Source organism: Cyrtonyx montezumae, unplaced genomic scaffold, assembly GCF_038088225.1.
Source record: "Cyrtonyx montezumae isolate F1298 unplaced genomic scaffold, pur_monq_1.0 scaffold_2, whole genome shotgun sequence".
Classification (NCBI taxonomy): Eukaryota; Metazoa; Chordata; class Aves; order Galliformes; family Odontophoridae; genus Cyrtonyx; species Cyrtonyx montezumae.
Window position 1 is genome coordinate 34,702,019 of NW_027071936.1, and position 20,192 is coordinate 34,722,210.

The 20,192-nt window shown below is 39.1% G+C and overlaps 1 protein-coding gene across 1 annotated transcript in view; it reads left to right on the forward strand.

Annotated features, from left to right (window-relative positions):
• Nucleotides 1-1,081: 1,081 nt before the first annotated feature.
• LOC136048932 (bifunctional heparan sulfate N-deacetylase/N-sulfotransferase 4) overlaps nucleotides 1,082-20,192 on the forward strand; it is a 101,429-nt gene continuing 82,318 nt past the window's right edge. The window contains exons 1-2 of the mRNA XM_065736859.1: nucleotides 1,082-1,703; nucleotides 18,336-19,579. Coding sequence (XP_065592931.1) covers nucleotides 18,599-19,579 — 981 coding nt within the window. The 5' untranslated portion in view covers nucleotides 1,082-1,703; nucleotides 18,336-18,598. The remainder of the gene's footprint in view (nucleotides 1,704-18,335; nucleotides 19,580-20,192) is intronic.

Sequence of the window (20,192 nt, forward strand, 5' to 3'; positions counted from 1 at the left end):
GCGAGGGATTTTTAAAAGACCCCAGTGCTTGCTTTGTAATTAGAAATTGCAGGAAATGACTCAGACATACTTTTAATTTTAATTTTCCCTCAGTTTCTAATTTAACCAGAAGGAATAAATTAGTCCCCAGTCAGGAATATCTACCATCTTTGAAAACAGGATAATCACAGAGAGTTCTTCACATAGAAGGTCCCAGCTGAAGGATGTAAATGGGAAAATGCATGGAATACCATTTATTTACACTATTTTGGAAACATGAAAGGTTGAGCTGACCCTTCCATGATTCAAATCTGAGTTTACAGCATCATTCATCATCTCAGAATGGGTTTGTTCCAGTCTCCTTGAACAAAACTATTTTCTCCTCACATTTGCTGCACAGAATTGGCTGAATTTCAATTCCGAGGTGCATGGTACAAAGAATAGTTCTGGAGTGAAAGGTGTCAAGCTGGCAAAAATTGAAAATTAGATTGGTATAAAATCTAATTTTTCTAATATAGGAAGTGTTTAGATTTTCCTCTGTAATATAATTTAACCCTAGAAAGTTGCATAACAATCTTGTATCTTGGCAATGGGCACAGGTTTCAACCTTAGCTGGTTGACATAAAGGATTTTAATAAGAAATTATGCAACAAATACGTGGAATTTGTGTATCATATAGTAGAAAAAACTCTTTGCATCTCCGAGCACCACATGTTTGCTGGAATCCACCCAGAGGTGGTAGCATCAAGAGCACTTTTCAACTAGCTTGCCGGGTGACCTTTGCTTGATTTTGGTCACGCCATGCTGTTGCACAAAAAAACAACCTCTTGTTGCACGAGGTGATCTTACCAGTGACCCAGCAAGAGTACGAACCGCTGTGATTTTCAGGAGCCTCCATTAGCATTTGGGGTTGGGGGGGCTCCCGTTGCACACTTGCCTGAAGCACACTCCTTCCATAAAACGACTCTTTCAACTTTTCCATTTTTTATCCAGGCTTTCAGCTGCAAGCTCCAGGTGTACAATCAGAAGCTGTGAGCGGTGCTTTCCTCCCGCATTTTGGGCGGGAGGTGGACCAACTGCACAATGACAGATTATGCAAATCCTCCCGGAGCATCTAATCAATCACGGTGGCGCGAGAGAGACGCGGCTCATCTCCGAATTAGCCTGCGTGGCGGCGGCCTCGCGTGAAGCATCCCCCCACCGCCGTGACATCAGAGCAGCTCGAGTCCTTGAAAGTCTCGGGGTTGATTAGCGGAGGAACGGGCTGCTCCTGCCAATCACCGCCCTGATACTCGTGGAGATACGAGGCAGAGGGAGGCTGGCTCCAGCAAACAGGAGGCACGGCGGCAGCGGCACTAGTAACAGGAGCAGCTGGTATTCGGGTGATTAAATAGTTCTCGCAGCCTTTTCGCTGCGCTCCGGCTGCTCCCTGGTGTAATCCCCGTGTCCGAGAAGGAAGCTGCATTTTAACGGTGCGCTGAGCAGAGGTTTGAATCGTTCCAGCTGGCTGCTTGTTTGGAAAAGGACAGCCTGTGTATAAATGAGATGTGACTGTGCCGGCAGAGTTCAGTCACTGGGACTGGAGCAAGAGGAGCCTTCCCGAGATGCTGCTCCGACAGCTGCTATCAATTGAAAACTCTCTCTAGCTTACCTGGAGCCATGTGAGGAGATGTGAATAGCAGATGTCTCTTTCCTGCACACTAGGAAAAGAAATTCTCCTCTAGGTAAGCTATTCTTCAGTTTCTGCATGCATTGCCATACTAGCCTATACTTCTGGGTATATGTTAAGGCTACTTATTAGACATACATATACTCAGAGAAAACTGTTCTTGAAAAGGTAGGATATATACAGAGCATACAATAGTATGCTTATAACCTATTCATATATAACAAGTACTTGTGAAAGCTGCTGACAGCCTGGCATTCAAAGGTTCATCTGAAAGTTTGATATCCTTTAATTCTGTGCACGCAAGTATAATAAAAACAGAGTAAATAGAGGGGAAAAATAGTTGTATGGATAAATATGTGAAAGAGCACAGAAGTTAGAGCACTGGAAGTTAGATGACAAGAGTTAAAAAACAAAAACAAAAAGATAAGATTGCAGTTCTGTAGTCTGCTCCATATACTCTGCTTTTGTTTGCCACCATGCAACAGTTAAAGTTCAGCAAAGCAAAGTTGAGCACTAAAATGACGATGTGAAAGCTTGCCATGGGTATTTAGTAACAATTACTATTAGAAGTGATCTGCAAGGAAGCAAAGATCTGCTCTTTTCCAGCAGCTTTGTTTCCAATCAGCATCCATTGGCAACATTATTTTAAAATAATATGATCATTCTCTGAGTGGGAGCAGGGAGCATGTCAGGCAGAAAGAGGTAAACCAAAGAAATCAGCATTTATTCTTCAGATTACTACAGTCAGAGCACAGAGGCAGTCCAGAATTTTTGGGTTGCAGCTGGCACATAGGCTCAAAGTCATTGCTACTGGGAATAAGCCTTCAAAGGAGAATTGTGTAGAGGTTAATAAGTCTCTCCCTACAAGCACTACACTAAAGTAACCACACATGCATACAGAAGCCATGATCATTAATTCTGTCTTCCCCTGGGAATTTGCCTTGATATTTTTCTTAACCAACTTTTGTAGCTCCTAATCCCATTAAACCTTCCCTCGCTTTTCATAAATGTTTCCAAATTTGGCCTATCCTGTGTAGGCGGTTGTTCTGCCATTTCTACCTCAATACTCTGGATGTTATCAGAGCAAGTGTAAAATAGAAACAAGTAATTTTCTCTTAGTTACTTCAGTAGTTTTTAAATTATGATCCTTCTGCTATTAGACATTCAACTTGTGGAATAATATCAGAATCTCCTTGCTCAAAGTTTACATAGTTGGCAGTGCTGCCAGGTGCTTCCCTGTCTTGCCCTATCATGTCTGCATACTTTCATCATGCACATTTTACCATCAGCCAAGATGCACTGTCTGATTTGCTTTCTGAATTGCTACTCTAAAGAAGAGAGCAGTGGGAAATGCCAAGTCACATTTAACAAAGGAAATTCTAGGCTTTCAGTTTTCTTCTGAACCTTATCAATTCAGATAATATGATGGGCTCAATTAAATTAGATTTTCAGATTGGCACTGCTCCCTACAGAAGTTTAAGATTGTATATTAGGTTTTTGAGCCATTTCCTCAGAGCATGGCTATTTTTCTAATTCATAATAAACGCCTCATGTCTGAAAGCCTAAGAAATGAAAGTAGGAGTTTCTTGGTTTCTTGTTAACACCAGTTTTCTGTGAGGCTGGAGGAATGATGCTCTGTCTTTCCTTCTATTGCAGTAGTTCAAATAAAAAGTACTAGTTTTAAGCATGGATCAGCATGCTCAGATCAGTGACTACCTGCAGATATATATATATATAAATACACAGACATATTTCTGTCTGAACATGCTGTTAACTCTCGCTATAAAGTTGGGGAAGTCATTAAAACTTTATGGATGTCTAGAGGCTGTGATAGCCACTATATTGCTCTTTGTAATGGTACTGATCACAGCTGATTTGGCAGCACACAGGGAATCATGAGCTTCTCAGGAGTTCAAATATCATTCAGTATGAGTGCATGTGGAGAGGAAATATGCTAATAGTAAAGATTATTTTTGTGAAGCCATATAGTAAAGGAATTCATAGAGGTATGATACTCTAAGGAAAATGTGATTACATATTGCAAAACCAGGGCAATATTGGTTCAAAGAAAAAACTGGTGAGTTACTAGCAAGTCATGACTGAGCTTTCAGTTAAGCAAAAAAAAAAAAAGCATTTAAATGTATTCCACCAAAAAAAAAGCTCCTTTTATTTTTCTACAAGCAATAAAATAAAGAATATCATGCTCTCTTAACAAAATATATAGATATCAGTTCTGTTCCAAGTCTGATTGAGCCCACAGTATTTTGATTTCCCAGCTTCTATGTCCACCAGGCTGACAGAGCTTCAGCTGTGTGTATATACTGATGCTTCCATCAAGCGCTGGCTTTGCAAAGCTTTAATAATGCTTCAGCTTCACCCAGAGAACTACTCCCCACATATCTGCAAGAAGACGTGTCCAAAAAAAAAAAAAAACCAACAAAAAACCACAAAAACAGCCACCACCAAAGACTAGGCTATGAGCAAAGCATTTCAAGCTGGCGTCTTGGTGACCAAGGAAAGAGTAACTCAGAACTGTGCAGACAGCTGTGATTCCTGAGCCCGCAGAGTCAGAAATGGGACACTGAGCTAGCAACAAGAGAGGGTTCTCCACAATTCCCATGGTGAGGGGAGCCTGACTGTAAAACAGTCTGCAATAATCAAAAAGTAGACTATAGGGTGGCAACTAAACAGATCCAGCGTTCCAGGGTGGGAGGAAGCTGGGGATCAGAACAAGGAGCCAGCATGGAAGGGCTGAACTACAAGAGGAGGAGGGTTGTATTCATGCTGGAATTTACTTAGAGCATTAAGTTAGTGTCAGATTTTGAGAAATGCTGAAGAATTGCCATATCACTGCAACAAGCCTTTCCTATTGAGATGTTAAAGTTACACCTTTCATGGAGCAGAAGCCACACAGAAGAGTGCAAAAATAAACAAAACAAAAAATGTTCATTCCACAGTAACATCTAAATTGGAAAAATTGTTTGAACTATTAAAAAAAGCATCTGCTGATCTGCTGGAAGAAAATAAAAGCCATGCACGTCAATCCAAAACATTTATTACAACTACTGTCAGTAATAATAGTTACAATGAAATCACAGATACTTCTGAAATTAACAGTTGCTATAGAAAATGAATAATATTTTATCTAAACAATAATTCTACTAGAATCACATGGCAACAGCACAACAGTGTAGAGACCATGTCAGTATTTGATGAAGAAATTACATTGGCACCAGAAGTACTGTATTGTGACATGATGTTCTAAACTATATCTGGAAGGAACAGAGAAGTATTAAAACCAATTTCCATTTCTTGGGCTACAGAAAGGCTCACAGTTTCTTTCCCAAGTGCAGGCAAACATAGGAAATGAATCCCTCCTCCAAGGCTACAGAGATATTTTGGGGGAACTACAGCAAATGCAGAAGTGTGAGCAGGGTGGGCTTCTTCTATGGAGGAAAAAAAGAACAACAAAAAACACACAGCAGGAAGAAAAGGGTTTCCTCTTTGTATTTAGCTCACTTGACCAAGAGAAAGCCTGCTGAATTTCTGAACTGCTTTCCATGACCTTCATTCTATTTGCTTCATGTCACATAGAGGCAACCATACAAGTTTCTTCCCTCCCTCAAAACTTGCTAAGACAACATATTCAGTACTGCAGCCCCAATACCAGACAGTATAAAGCAGTCAGCAACTTAAAATCTGTTTACATACAGCTGCTAATGCATTTCTCCCAGACCACAGAACAGCTGCATTTAGTGAGTGCATCTTTTTACATTCAGCTGGACACTAACAAGGTTGCTGTCCTGGCTGAAATTCTCCAACAATTGTGAAACTTCAGGATTCAGCCCTAAGCAGCCACAAGACAAGAGGAGTACCTGCAATCCTGTCACAGCCCACCAGAGCACTGAGAAACACACATCTTGCTAATGCTCAGGGTTGATTCATCTATAGCTATAGAGTTTTACTAACGGCTGGGTCTTAACCTCACGTCTTTATATATCATTATTAGAGACACAGCAGACAGTACAACATGAGTGGGTTCCTTCCCTGAGCAAAACTGGGCTTGAGATGTATTCTCCTGAAGGACTACGCACAGCTACTTATTTCAACCTGCACTCTTCCAGAGTTCCACTGAAAGGATTGCATTTAGCTCTTAGTGTATAAATAAGTGTAGTGCTAAATAATTAATAGCAGCTGCTGGCCGTAAAAGAGGCAACTGTTCAGAAAGTTAAAACAGTCTGTCATGAAATATGCACCCACCTACGTTCTAATTTCGGAGGATGCTTTATCCGCCATCCTTTCCCTGTACACAGGACCAGCATTTTGAAAGAAAGACAAAGCTTGAGCTCCAGAGCCTAAGGATATTCTTTGAATATATTCATTCCCATTGGGATGATTTATCACCCCCTAAACCAGCAGAGGGGAAGGAGGCAGGTGGTCGTCTGTTTCACAGAAATTTTTAGATTGCAACTGGTCATTTTTGATTTTAAAGCTCTCATGGTTTTGGGGATTCTTTTCTTTTTGTATAAACAAAGTAGGACCACCTACCTTGATATTTTTTTTCCTAAAACACTGACATTTTGCCTACTTAGATCACTGATATAACAGGCAGTTTATTCACCACCAGTCTTTTTGTCTTTTCATTCAGTTTGATTCATTTCTAGTCTTCAGACTGTATTCATGCTATTTAAATGGTTTAACTGTTCTACTTCAAAATAATTGTACTGTAAATGGTAGGACATCCTGTACACAAAAAGTTTGCAGTCCATTAGGTCATAAGGCACTGTAAAAGCCAGTGATCACCATCAGCAACTATGAGGCCATGCTTTGAGTTGAAACACTGAGCTTGAAATGCCTATGTATTCCAATGATAAGTATAAGTAATAAGCCAACAAAATAATGTTTTGCAAGTCCCTTTCATAAATCAAAAGCCAAGCTAAGTTTCAAGAAACATCCTGAGATACATATTAGAAAACACAATCCATAGAAGACAATAGGAAAATGACTACAAAGGGCACTGGCAGCATGTTAGGTTAAAAAGATTTTGATTACTGGTTGAATATTTTTTTGGTTAGATAATTTTTTCCATCCAGAAACAAGTTAATGTTTTGGCAAATCAATAAGCAGAGATTTTTCACAAAGCAGGTTAGTCAAAGCCTTTTCATTCTATCATATAACTCTAATGGTATTAGTTCAAGTTCCAGACTGCAAGCTTAGTGTGACTCAACAAAAATCCCTTGAATTCCCAAGTAGGTCCATTACCCAACTAGTGGCATTTCTAAATTCAGCTTTACCTAGATTAATTAAAGAATAGATCATTTGAAAGGAAATATTTGTTTGTATTTTGAACCAAAAGAGAAACAGTCCATATAGGTCACAGATAAAACATCAGAAATCTGAGAAGTGCCCTTCCACTTGACTGAAAGTGGCTTATCTCAGATAAACATTTGAAAAAAATTGTGAAAGTATGGAAAAAAAAGGAAAACAAGCACTGCAATTCATTGGTCTGCATATATGAAAATACTAGTTCTGCTTTGGATTTTAAATGAACTGTTTGCAGTACTTACACTATATACAATTGAAAAAATGTAAATCTTAGAATAATAGATGGAAAAGCTGAACCACTGAAAAAGCAGTAACTTCCAGAGGGCAAATGATGGGGGCAAAAAAAACAGAAATCAACATTCTGGCTTCTTGCTTTGTCCTCTCACCACTAGGCATTTTTTCCTCTTCATATGCAAAGACCAGTCATACATTCATTTCAAGATTAGCAAAAAAAAAAACAACCAACCCAATAACAAAACAAAAAAACCCAAATGTTGAACGTGTATTAACATTGTTCAGAAGACTTTCTTGAACTATCTTGTCTTCTTGCAGTGTTGGAAATACTTTAATGTATTAAATGAGATACAGTCTGTTGTATTGCACTGTAATATTTTTAGCAGATGATAAAGTTTCTGTCTAGGCTAGTTTTACTGACAAAAGAAATATGTACAGCCACAATTGGTTTCCAAAAAGGAGATGTTTCCAGTTTTAAAGAGCTGGTAAGAGGAACCAGAATCTGCTAACTCTTGTTTATTTAACTTAGTATGAAAACTGTTACCACCAGTCACAGGTTAGCAATGCCATCTCACCACATTAGCCTGCACATCCTAGGCCAGACCCAACAGCTGAGATGATACTTCCACTCATGCACTTGCTCTTATCAGAGGCTGCTAAGGCCAGACACAGATTTTGAGCAATCTGAGAGGTACATGGAAGGTCTTTGGCTGCACATATCGTTGCACTACTACTTCAAGGATCTCCCAGAAAAGTCTTGCTTTTGCCTAGCTCATTGTCTACACTACCTGTTTTTCTATCAAATCCTCTCGATGATAACATAGCCCTTCAACCAACAATGATGAAGACAGGGAGAGGGAACTTATTTGAAGAACAAATACAGACAAGCTATTATTGTATCCAGAGCTTGAAAACTATCCCTGCCTGCGTAGGACCTGGCTTGAGCAAATTCAGAATAAACCTGTTTAAATGTTATGTGTAAACATGCTGCTCTGAGGATTTAGGTACAAAGTCATCCTTATCTGAGTTTAAATAGACTTCCTTTGTAGCAAGTAATAGATCATTACTGTGTGACAGCAGTAGTTTTTCTTAAGTTAGTGGCCTCCTAATTCCTTGCACAGATGTAACCACAACAGACTTTCTCACAACTACTGCCAGTGACAGGATACAGGTATCAGAAAACATGTTACACAGTGAAATAAATTGTCACTGGCATAAGAACCTGACATTTTGATTATCTTGTATGACAGCAAATGTTTCTAGATCCCATTACAGCAATAGGAAATCAGAAAATGTAGGAAACTATTAAGCACTGGAAAAGAGTATCAAGATCAAAGAATTTAGCACAGAATAAGCTAGTTCAGATCCTCTGACTATATAATGTAAGCAAAGAGACTATTTATTTGTAAACAAGGAACCTTACAAATCTATTTAAGAAGTCTTCAAAAAGTACCGACAGTTAACCGGCAAATCTATAATCACTGTCAGATTTGCAAACTACACAAATTCCACCATTAGATAGATGCTAATAGAATCATAAAGATTTTTGTGATTTTTTCTTATGTATTATACCTTATCTGGTGTTTTTTTTTTTTAATGTCAACGTTCACATATGAACAAACATGCAGAGTTTAACTACTATACTGACTGAATTTAAAGACTACTGGTAGGCTACCATTAAACTGCAAAAATATTGTATCTTGACTAAATTCAAAGCACAAATCATTCAATTGAAACTGCATTGCTATAACTGCCTTATAGGAGCAGACAAAGATAACAATACAAGGACTGTAATAAAACATCTGATACACCATCTCACAAAAGTTTCACATGAAAACTTAAATGAATTCAAACTGGCTTTCATTGAAACATTGAACTATAAATTGAAAAGTGATGAAGAGACATTAACCAAGCAAGACTAGATTTGTTGCATCAGGGTAGGGGGAACTTTTTGCAGGCTGTCTTAGGGAAAACTTGTGCAGCCTGCCTTTATCCACCATCTTAATTCAAAAGCACTTGGTGAAATTATAGGGTGTTCAATATACCTGCATTCTCTCTTAATCCAATTGGGAAAGCAACGAATGAACAACAAGAACATGAACCTGCAAGTCACACCCTACTTTGTAGCATAGGAATACCCTTTCTCTTTTCAACCACAACTTTTTGCTGTGACATTTTGGCTCTGTCATTGTGACTTAAACAGTAAGCTTTTGACATTCAGATTATAGCTCAATCTTCCCATCTTTGGTAGTATTTTTATACAGATCTCACAAAAGTTATAAAGACAACTATCAGTTGAAGGAGGTCATTATCCAAGAGCAAATGGCTATGGCTTCCAGCTCAGCCAAACTGCCTTAGACAGGACTGTACTCATGAATAATGGCATTTATCTCTTGAATTTTTGGTAAATTATCAACAAGAAAGGGTATACATTATCATTACTCAAGCAAGACCAATACACATTGGAAAAGGCACAGTGTTCTGCTTATTAAGAATCAAAATTGCTTCTGGCATGTTTTTTACACTACTAAGCAAAATACTTGCAGATAGACTAATAGTCATACACAGAACAAAGAGTTGAACTCACACAACTGGTAAAGAGGATGTCTAGTCATACCACACTCCTTCTCAGGGAGCAACAGCTTAGGTCCAAGAGATTCCATCCCTTCCCTGGCTGGCCCTCATATGAGCTCAGTGTGGCTCCGCTGTTGGTCCATTCCCTCTGGTCACCTGGGGAGCACAGGTGCAAGCAATTTGCCCACGCTCCCAAGGCCAGCCTCACCCTTTCACCAGGTGCTCAATCAACAGCTTAAGTCATGGCCTAACATTTCCTCTACATATGGAGAGGCTACTTTGAAAAAAAAAATGATAATCTTACCACATAGATGAAGTTTTTATTTAGATGACATAAAAATGTTATGTATGTTTCAGTACATGATACTTTTGGAACAAACCAAAATATGTACACAGCTGTTAATGCCTCCTCATTTAAACAATTAGAACCACCTTATCAAGAAACAGGAAAAAGTATAGGTTTCCCTTTTATGTATGGCCCTCCAAAGATCATATTTATATTACTGTATTCTGTGAGCTTTCACACCGGATATTTAAGAAAAATGTTTATGGAAGTATTGCAACCTCATATTTTCCTAAAACACTGAAGTGTTTGAAACTGATAACCAGTGACAACTGGAGGAAAGGTCATTGGACCATTTTTTATGGATATTTATGCAAATTCCTGGATGGTCCAAATAACTGTGGGACTCTGGGAAGTTAATGGGATAAAGTAAAGAAGAATTAGAATTTACTATCAAGCAACATTCCACAGAAGCGAGGTCTGGGTAAAACTTGGGTTAAAAATTCCTAGTAGGATTTAAGCACCAGGAAATATTACATATGGGCTGGAGAATCAAAGGAGGCTACATTTCCACAAGGGAAGATTTGCTGAAGGAGAACATAATCATTACAGACTCACTAGTTCATGTTTGTAAGCATTCTACTGATAGAATGTTTTTGTGGGTTTCTAGTTAGTGGAGATTAAGTTTCTGGTCAGAGAAACTATCACTGGCAAGTCAGGAGCTTCGGATGTGTATGAATTAATGAGAACAAAATACATCTGTTTACATGCTGTCATGAAAGTACATCTGTCATATATGTTCAAGAAAGTGGGCTTTATGTCAAGTCAGTGGTGGCTATCTCTTCATCTTTGAAAGTATGAGAAGGAATAGGGATGATAATTATTGCTAGGCTCTTGTTGTAATTCTTCTACTCAGTCAAAAGACAAGTAAAGCACTGAAAGAAATAAAACCATTAATGTTCTTCGAATTATACTTGACAGTACTAAGCATGATAAAAAGAAACCAACTTTGGTGATCCTGGAGTGAGATCAGAAGTTAGCTTTGCATTAATTAGTCTGCATCAGTCAGATGTTATCTGCTTTATCAAGACTAAAGAGTCTGAGGACTCAGTAAGTAAATCTTTATATATGATAGATATGGGAGATCTGATGTATTTGTTTAGAGGTTTTTTGCATATATGTACACATGTGAGAATGGGTATGCATAAAACTCATCTTCTGATATGCTTTCAGCTGCCCTTTCACCAGGGAAGCATTATTTTCTTCAAGTTCTGAAATCATCTGTTAAATTTAAAAAGCAAAGGAATTTGGAATTTAGCTATTTGAATTCCAAGTTTTCTTTCATGCATAAATTGTAGTCTTTCTAATATAATTTGGAAAGTTCTGTTGAAAGTGAACTATGAAGACCATCAAGTCCAATTGCTTGACCAATTGAAGGCTAAACAGAAGTTAAAGTATTTTATTAATAAAGCTTGTTCCAATGTTTGACCACCCTCATGGTAAATCAATTTTTCTTAATGTCCAGTCTCTACCTCCCTTGATGCAGCTTTGTGCCTTTCTCATGCATCTTATCAGTGGTTACCAAAGAGCAGAGCCTGGTAACTCACTGTCCACTTCCCATCCTTGAGAAGAGAGCAATGAGGTCACCTCTCCTCAAAGGAGATACCTTGCAGCCCTTTTACCAGATTATTTTTTTTTTCTTCCTCTGGACACATTCAAGTACCTTAAAATTCTTTTTTTATTAAGGAGCCCAGAAATACATACAATAGTCAAGGTGAGGCTACATCAATGCTAAATACAGCAGGAGAATCATATCTTTTGTCTAGTTTTGCTGTGCTTAATGCACCTCACAATGTACTTTGCCCTCTTGGCTGCTAGGGCACACTGCCTGACTCAGAACCTACTGTCAACCAAGTCTCTCCACAGAGCTTTCTGCAGCCATTCATCTCCCAGTCTGTAATTGTGTCTGGCATTACTCTCTCCCTGGTGCAGAGCCTGGCATTTATCCTTGTTGAATTTCATGCCATTGATGATTACCCAATGTGCCAGTCTATGTAGATCACTCTGCAAGGCCTCCTGTCCCTTGAGAGCCAACTGTATTTCCCAGTTTAGTGTAATCAGAAAACTTGCTTTGGATGCACTCCACTCCTGCATCCAGACCACTGATAAAAATGCTGAACAAAACTGGCCCTAAAATCGAGCACTGGGGAACACCAATAGCAACTGGATACTGGGAAGATGTAGCCCCACTCACAATGGCATTGAGCGCTATTGCTGAACCAACTCATTATCAAGAAAAAGCATCTATATGCTTATCTCAAAGATGGACAACTTCTCCAAAAGGATGTTGTGAGTGACAGTATCAAAAGCCTTAGTAAAATCCAGAAAGATTTCGAACACCACAAGGGCTGCTCTCTCTCAACTGAGAGCAGAAACCCTGGACATTTACTAATGATCAACAGAAGTTATTTTTCACTTGAATTGGTTTTCTTGTTTCTGTGTTGAATGAGCAGTCATTATGTAAGGAGTAGTAAGCTGGTGTCATGGATCATTAGACTGCTAATAAATGGCAGAAGTCACATAAGCATAGAACGGAAGGAAAAGAGGAAAGATTTTAGCCTAAAGGGAAGTTTTATATATAGGGGAAAAAAAAAAGACACGCTGACTTCTGATTTATACTGGAATAGGATGAGAGGAGGCCCTGGCCTGTTTCCAGATGAGGTGCACATAGAGCATTGCATGCAACATTGCACACTGGCTGAGACAAGCAGCCAGAAATTACCATATTACAGAAAGTACACTGCTCCTCTACATACCCTTGTAGTCAGCATCATATTCTTAACCTGTTACAGATGTGAAGCCTATTCAGTCAGTCAGCAACATGGATAAAAACAACAGTGTGCTTGGTGTTAACAAAGATTTCTGCTTTTCATAGGCCAAATCAGAACCTTAGCCTGGCTACAATGATAGACAAGCTGATAGCACTGGCAGGCAGCGTTCTCCCTGCCCTTTACTCAGGCTGGCAGCCTAAGCACCAGATACCTCCTGCTGTCCTCATGCCCAAGTCAGGCCACTCACTTATCATGTATGTCTCCTGATGACACAAGGCTGCGGCTCTCACTCTTAATAGAACTCTATTTACACAGGCAATAACTTCATTACTGCAGTGATCTCTCAACAGCAATAGCAAGCTGATTTTGCATTGTAGAGCTGAATTCTGATTCATATGCGTTTCCCTATTCATTACTTGCACCCAGTTTGGTTGAAATACACGCTAAAATCACTACATACTGCTAGAAGATCCATATTCAGAAAGTGGGCCACGAGGGAGTCAGCTTTAATTCCTGGTGCAGTGCTAACACAAGGCATTAATAACAGTTGTTTTCTTCACTGCTGCACTATCATTTTTTAGCCATTGAAACTTTATCTCCCAATCAATCACCTTCAATATCAGTATGCTTTAAGCAATCCGATACATTTGTATGAGGAAGCAGCAAGTATTATTTAGCAGAGATGAATTTTTAAAATTTCAAGGCTGCCTAAATTAAAGAAAACTGACAATTCTAGCAGATAGGTGTGCCACCTCAACAGGATTGCATCATACAGTTGTACAATTACTAGCCAGAGGCATCATGTTTAGTGAGACAGCTAAACACAAGACAGAAAGACCTACTAAGGATCAAGTCTGGATGAATGCAAGCCGACTTCCTTGATGAGTGTACCCAGCTCTAGACTTTGTCCCTGAAGAGTCAGTGTGACCAGCGATCATAGGTTCACAGGCCCCCAAATACCAGTTTCTAAAATGAAACTACATTAGTAATGCTAATTATGAAAGATGGCCTATTTTCATGTTTTTAAATTAATACAGTACAGAAACTCTAAAGAAATTTGAATTTTCGAGTGAATATAAAGCTGTTGAACTTTGAGGGGGAGAGTTTCAAAGGCAGAAACAGCACTTAACTTCCAATTATGCTTTGGAAAATGTCCCACTAACGGCTAATAGAGATGATTTATTTTTATAAACTTATTACTTCACACTTCTTTATTTTTAACTGAACAATATAATCGGTTCAACAGATCAGCTCAAATGCAACACACAAAGCAAAAAGGGACCTGCTCCAAATCCAGATTTCCACATCCAAGTTTAAATTTTTTTTAATTCATCTTAATATTGCATGTCTAGATCATAGAACTGATCAGGCTGGAGGGGACCTTACGAACCACCCAGATCCAATCCCCTGCCTCAGGCTGTTTGTCTCACTGTTGTTCCTGCCAGATCAGGCTGCCCAAGGCTCCGTCCAACTTGGTCTTGGGCACCTCCAGGGACAGGACATTCACAGCTTCAAGACAGAAAGCTGAATTTGCTATAGCATCTACATACAGGAAGCATACTCTTCCACATAGGTAGAAACTACATGCTATTCTAGATAACTAGGAGGAACTTTTAAATTAGCTACTTCAGGATAAAAAAAACTTTAGTATGAATTTGCAGACCTTACTTTTTTTTTTTGTTTTATCAAACTAAATGATAACAACACTGAAGAACTAGCTCAAGTGTATTATTTGGATAGCTTGCAATGCCAGAGGGACAGCAAGACAGAAGAGTGAGGAAAATGTGTAGTTTTAGGTCTTGCATGCAATTCCCCCTTGTGCTACAGACATTGATTGAGACATTCACTAAGTATTCAAAGGAATTTAGCAGCAGATTTCTTAGAACAGAAATCCTGTTTATTTTATTTATTTATTAAACGTGTCTCAATGAAAGCGTTTTACGTGCCTGAATGATTTGTGAGACCCTTCTAGAAAGAGCACGAGGACGGGGCTGTTTGCTCTGTGAGTTGAGGTCAAAACAGGTGCTGTCTGGCAAAAAGCAAGAAAATATTGCCCTCTAGTGCTCAATGAAAGCAGAAGATGCAAAGTCCAAGGTGCGTGTGTGGGAGGGTGTTAATCACTGTTTCAAGATATCTGCATCTCACATGCTAACAAAACCAAGACTTGCTGCAATTAGCTGTTTTGTGGGAAGATTACCTCCCTCCCCCCGAAGCAAGGCTGTCCTTCCCGCAGAGAGCAGTTCTTCTAATCCAATAAACCCTCAGAGTCAGGCTGAGTGACTCATCAATGTCACAGAAACTGAAGCACAGCCTCGCAGACAATGCTTCACTTGATCTGGTTTTATCTTTTTATAAAATCTTAATTAGAGCTTTAATAAGAAGTGAGATTCCAACAAGCACACAGAAAACTACAGAATGAGGGAAGTACCAACGGGATTCAGGGATGGGGTGGGGAGGAAGGGGAAGGTACTCTTATAATTATCTTCCTGACTTTTAATTTCTTAGTGATAGTTGCATTTCTTTTCTATTTCTCTCTTCACACATTAGACATTACTAAATCCAGGACACTTTTCTCACATCCATTCACTTATTAACCTCCATGAAGAAGTTACTCACCTTGCTTACTGTTTTTGTTAACTGCCATACGACACACAGCAGGGTCACTAACACTAAGTAAAACTCTAGCAAAGTCACTGCCAGTCTCAGCAGCAACTCCTTCTACCTAAACTGCCACAGAAGGTGGCAAGCTTCTGTTGAATAAATAGACCTCTTGATCCACAATTCAGCAATTGTTCATGGCTGAGAGCAGCCTTTCCGCATCTAAAGGGAGGCTATAAGATAGGAGACAGACTCTTCGGTAGGGTCTGTGGTGGTAGGACATGGGGAGATGGTTTCAAACTAAAAGGGAAGAGACTGGATATAAGGAAGAAGGTTGGTGTTTGTTTTACAGTAAGGTTTACAAACACAGGTTTGCCCAAGAGGTGGTGAAAGCCCCATCCCTACAGGCATTCAAGGTGAGACTGAAGAGGCTCTGAGCACCTGATGGAGCTATAGGTGTCCCTGATCATTGCAGGGGAGTGGGACTAGATAACTTTTACATGTCCTTTTGAACTCAAACCACTCTATGATTCTAACTCAATACCAAAGTTATATTTTATAACTAGCAAACAAGTTTCCTCAATACCTTCCTTGAAAGTACTTCGATTTTTTTTTGTGTGTAGAAATTAAGATGAATAGCTTTCAGAATAGCAATAAATAAATAAAAAGTATAATCCAATAGACACTTGCCAGTTGACAAGTATCTTCTGTGAAAAACTTTCTTCCTCCTTGCAGTTCAAAAATCATCCACTGCTTACAGATCCACATTTTTCCAATAGGGAAACAAACTAAATAATTCAGGCAGACATTAATTTCTTATTTAAATCCATAGAGCAGCATAGGCTATTTGTTTAGTTATTTTTAAATGATTCTGAGCCATATGATTCATTGTTAGCAATGGTAGCTCCTCATGAATTTAGGTACAACTATCTAGAAGTGCACAAGTGTGTTAGAGTTGGCCAGGCAGTCAGGTTTGAGCACCTCATATTTCAACTATACAATATAGTAAGAAGAGTCCAAAGCCCCCATCCTTTAGCAAGAGGTGCTTTGATCCAGGGAACACACTTATGCTCCCACCCAGCGCTCACAGGAGAAATCTTCATGGCTCAGCAACTGCAACACTACTCATGTCCCATACAATCCCATCATTTATCCCTGGGAGAACAGAAAATTGAGCTTGCACTGCTGTAGCCTGCAGTTTCCACAACCTACTCATTCATTTGAAAACTTCATTTGAAATTTTAATCACTGACAGTTTTTAAATACTGATCATTTCAGGTACAGAAGAGAAACTGGAGAGACAAGTTCTCCAAAGCACTTCCATCTTTTTCTTTGCCTTCATTAGTTTCACAGTCTAAAAGACAATCCGTTACCCCCTTGCAGAATACTTAACCACAGATTTTTGATTTTAAGATAGAAAATGTCAGTTAAATGTAGGGTAAAGTTCCTTCTCATTTTATTCTATAATCTTTAGTCATTCTTAGTTGCAATAGTAATAAACCAGTTTAGCCAATAAATGGCCATAAATAAAAATAGCGTTGTGCTCAAAAAAACCCCTATGTTTAGACTTTCTTTTTCTTTACCATAAGACTATGTGAGGATTCTGCTGCACTAAGATAAAACACATACACCCTGAAAGTAATGCCTCCTATTTATTTCCTTGGAAACTACAACAGATAAAAGAGCAAATTCTCAGTTACAAAAGATTCTCTTTCGACATAGTCACTGCCACTGGCTATGCATGTTTGCTAGGGATGAGCAAGAGCCTCATAAAAAGCCATATCAGCAGAGATGACCCACTGTTTCATAGCTGCTATGACAACATAATCACTAGGAAAATGTTGCCCATGCAGTCCATCTTTCTTCATCCTGAACAGATGGAAGCCAGAAGGCAACAAATATGATCTATACAGTGGGTATGGTAGGATAGTTCAGCCTAGATTGGCTAATGTGCTCTGCAGTCTTCAAACTGGTATGGGGCCTAGCATTATCACTTTGCAAGAAAAAGGTTGTCTTCTCTCACCTGACTCTAGACGTATGAACCTTGAGCTTAGTCAGCATCCTTACGTAGCGATCAAAGTTCATGGTTTGTCCAGGTTCCAGGAAAAATAACCCTTTTCCCATCTTAAAAGTACACATCACTTTACCCACTGGGGGCTGCATTTTGATCTTTTTGTTTGATGAGGAATCCAGATCATCACTTCATGGAATTCACTTGGCACAAGCTTTTCAATACTCCAACACTGCCACCATAATTTCCAGCTCATTGAAGCTGATATTCAGCTTCATGCACATGTAATAATCTAGTGATTCAATGGACAAGCTGATTGAGATGCTCTGCATTTTGCGGTGTGACAGCTGAGCATGGCTTGCCTTTCATGTCACTACCATGACTGCTGAAACACACCACCCGCCACTACCTCACTTTGCTCACATGCTCTACCTAACATTCAGCAAGCATTGATGAATGTCAGTGGATGCCATTTTTCTTCCACATGGAGAAATTTAGTGACACTCTTTTGCTCCGTATGCACTTCCATGTCAGACACCATTTTGTCAGACTGCCTCTCTGCTGCCGTCCGTCACACTGCAACAAAATGTAACAGAATATTGGCAGGAAGGTTCAACCCCCACTGCTATATCACCAAAATCCTCCTCTGACACTGTGGGCCGACATAATAAAATAGAAGCAGCTCTGTTATGTTAAGAAAGCAAGCAACATTTGAACTGTTCAAGTAGTGCTTGAGTGTCCCTCTCAACTCACATCACTGATATAATTGTCTTTATTAACATCCATTTTTAATTCCTTTATAAATTTTATTTACTTTTCTTGTTGTTGCAGATAATGTTAAGAGTTCTCTTCATTGATTATTGGCAACTGCTGCATTCTGAGAAAGCCTCTTTCAATTTAGCTTTCCAGATCCTTTGATTTCCTGCTCCAACAGCTTTATAATCTCCCCAGCAACTTCATAAATGCACTGCAATGGTCACATGAACATCCCAGGAGAGGAATCAGCACCTCCGCATCTCATTGTTATTATGGCACTTTAGAAAGAGAAAACCAAATAGAAACAAGTCCAAATCAAGTTGGAAGTCACACAAAAGATGAATCTAATAGTGAGGCTCCGAAGAAGTTTCAGAACAGTGGTCATTCTCCTGGCTGCCTTCTGTTTAGCAAGTATTGTCATTTCTGCCTATTATCTGTACACTGGCTACAAGCAGGAGATGACTCTTACAGAAACCACTGGTGAAGCAGAGTGTGAAGATCTCAAGCTTTTACCATACAGGTCCATGGAGCTGAAAACAGCTAAGCCAATTGATCCATCTAGAACTGATCCCACTGTCCTTCTCTTTGTGGAAAGCCAGTACTCTCAGCTGGGACAAGACATCATAGCTATCCTTGAATCCAGTAGATTTCAATACCACATGGTCATTGCACCTGCCAAGGGGGATATTCCCCCTCTCACAGACAATGGAAAAGGAAAATATACAATTATTATATATGAGAATATTTTAAAGTATGTATCCATGGACTCATGGAACAGAGAGCTTCTGGAAAAATACTGCGTGGAATACAGTGTTAGCATAATCGGTTTTCATAAAGCCAATGAGAACAGCTCCCCAAGTACAAAACTGAAAGGCTTGCCATTACATCTTTACAATAACATTGCCCTCAAAGATTGTGTTGTAAACCCTCAGTCTCCCCTTCTGCACATTACCAAAGCACCAAGGATTGAGAAAGGCCCACTGCCTGGTGAAGACTGGACAGTTTTCCAGTTCAACCATTCCACGTACCAGCCTGTGCTTTTAACTGAACTGCAGACTTCCAGGCCAACCCCCATGGCATTGCCAAAGGCTGCTCCGTATGCAACTGTCATCCAGGACCTGGGGCTTCACGATGGGATTCAGAGAGTTCTTTTTGGAAACAACCTGACCTTCTGGTTGCATAAACTGATCTTTATTGATGCCATCTCTTTCCTGTCAGGGAAGAAGCTTACACTGTCTTTGGATAGGTACATTCTGGTTGACATAGATGACATCTTCGTTGGGAAGGAGGGAACAAGAATGAATGTCAACGATGTGAAGGTAAGGCAAGAACTAGGGAATAGCATCCCAGATGCAAGTATGTTCACTGGTAGCAAAGACAAAGGGTGAAAGACCTGAGAATTCCACTTCTATTTAAAGGCCTGAAATGCATAAATGTACCCAGAAAATACAGAAACAATAATCCCAGGTTATTTTAAATGTTTGTTTATCCACATGCATACAAAAATGCATTCAAGTATGTTAAATGCACAGAGGTGACCTCAAACAATAACATATATAGCAAACATATTGACTGCTTCTTACTCTTGTGAGTCCCACTCACTTGAGCATGTGGATAAAAAAGAAAAAAACTTTTTAATACCTTACTTTTTTTTTTTTCCTCCTCTGAACCTAAACAAAGACATCTCCGCTTCTGGAGCAAATATACTGCTGAGAACTCTGAACTCAGATAACGACATGTTTTACACTGCATTAATTTGTCCTACTTTGAATATATGGATATACACATGTAATATCTGCTTATGTCATAAATTTCATTTATATGCATTTATATAAGATTGTTTATTTTCTGAAATCTCCCATAACTATTGCTATATCAAAATAGAATTAAAAAGGAATGGAAAAATTGGTCACAGTTTGACTTACAATGCTT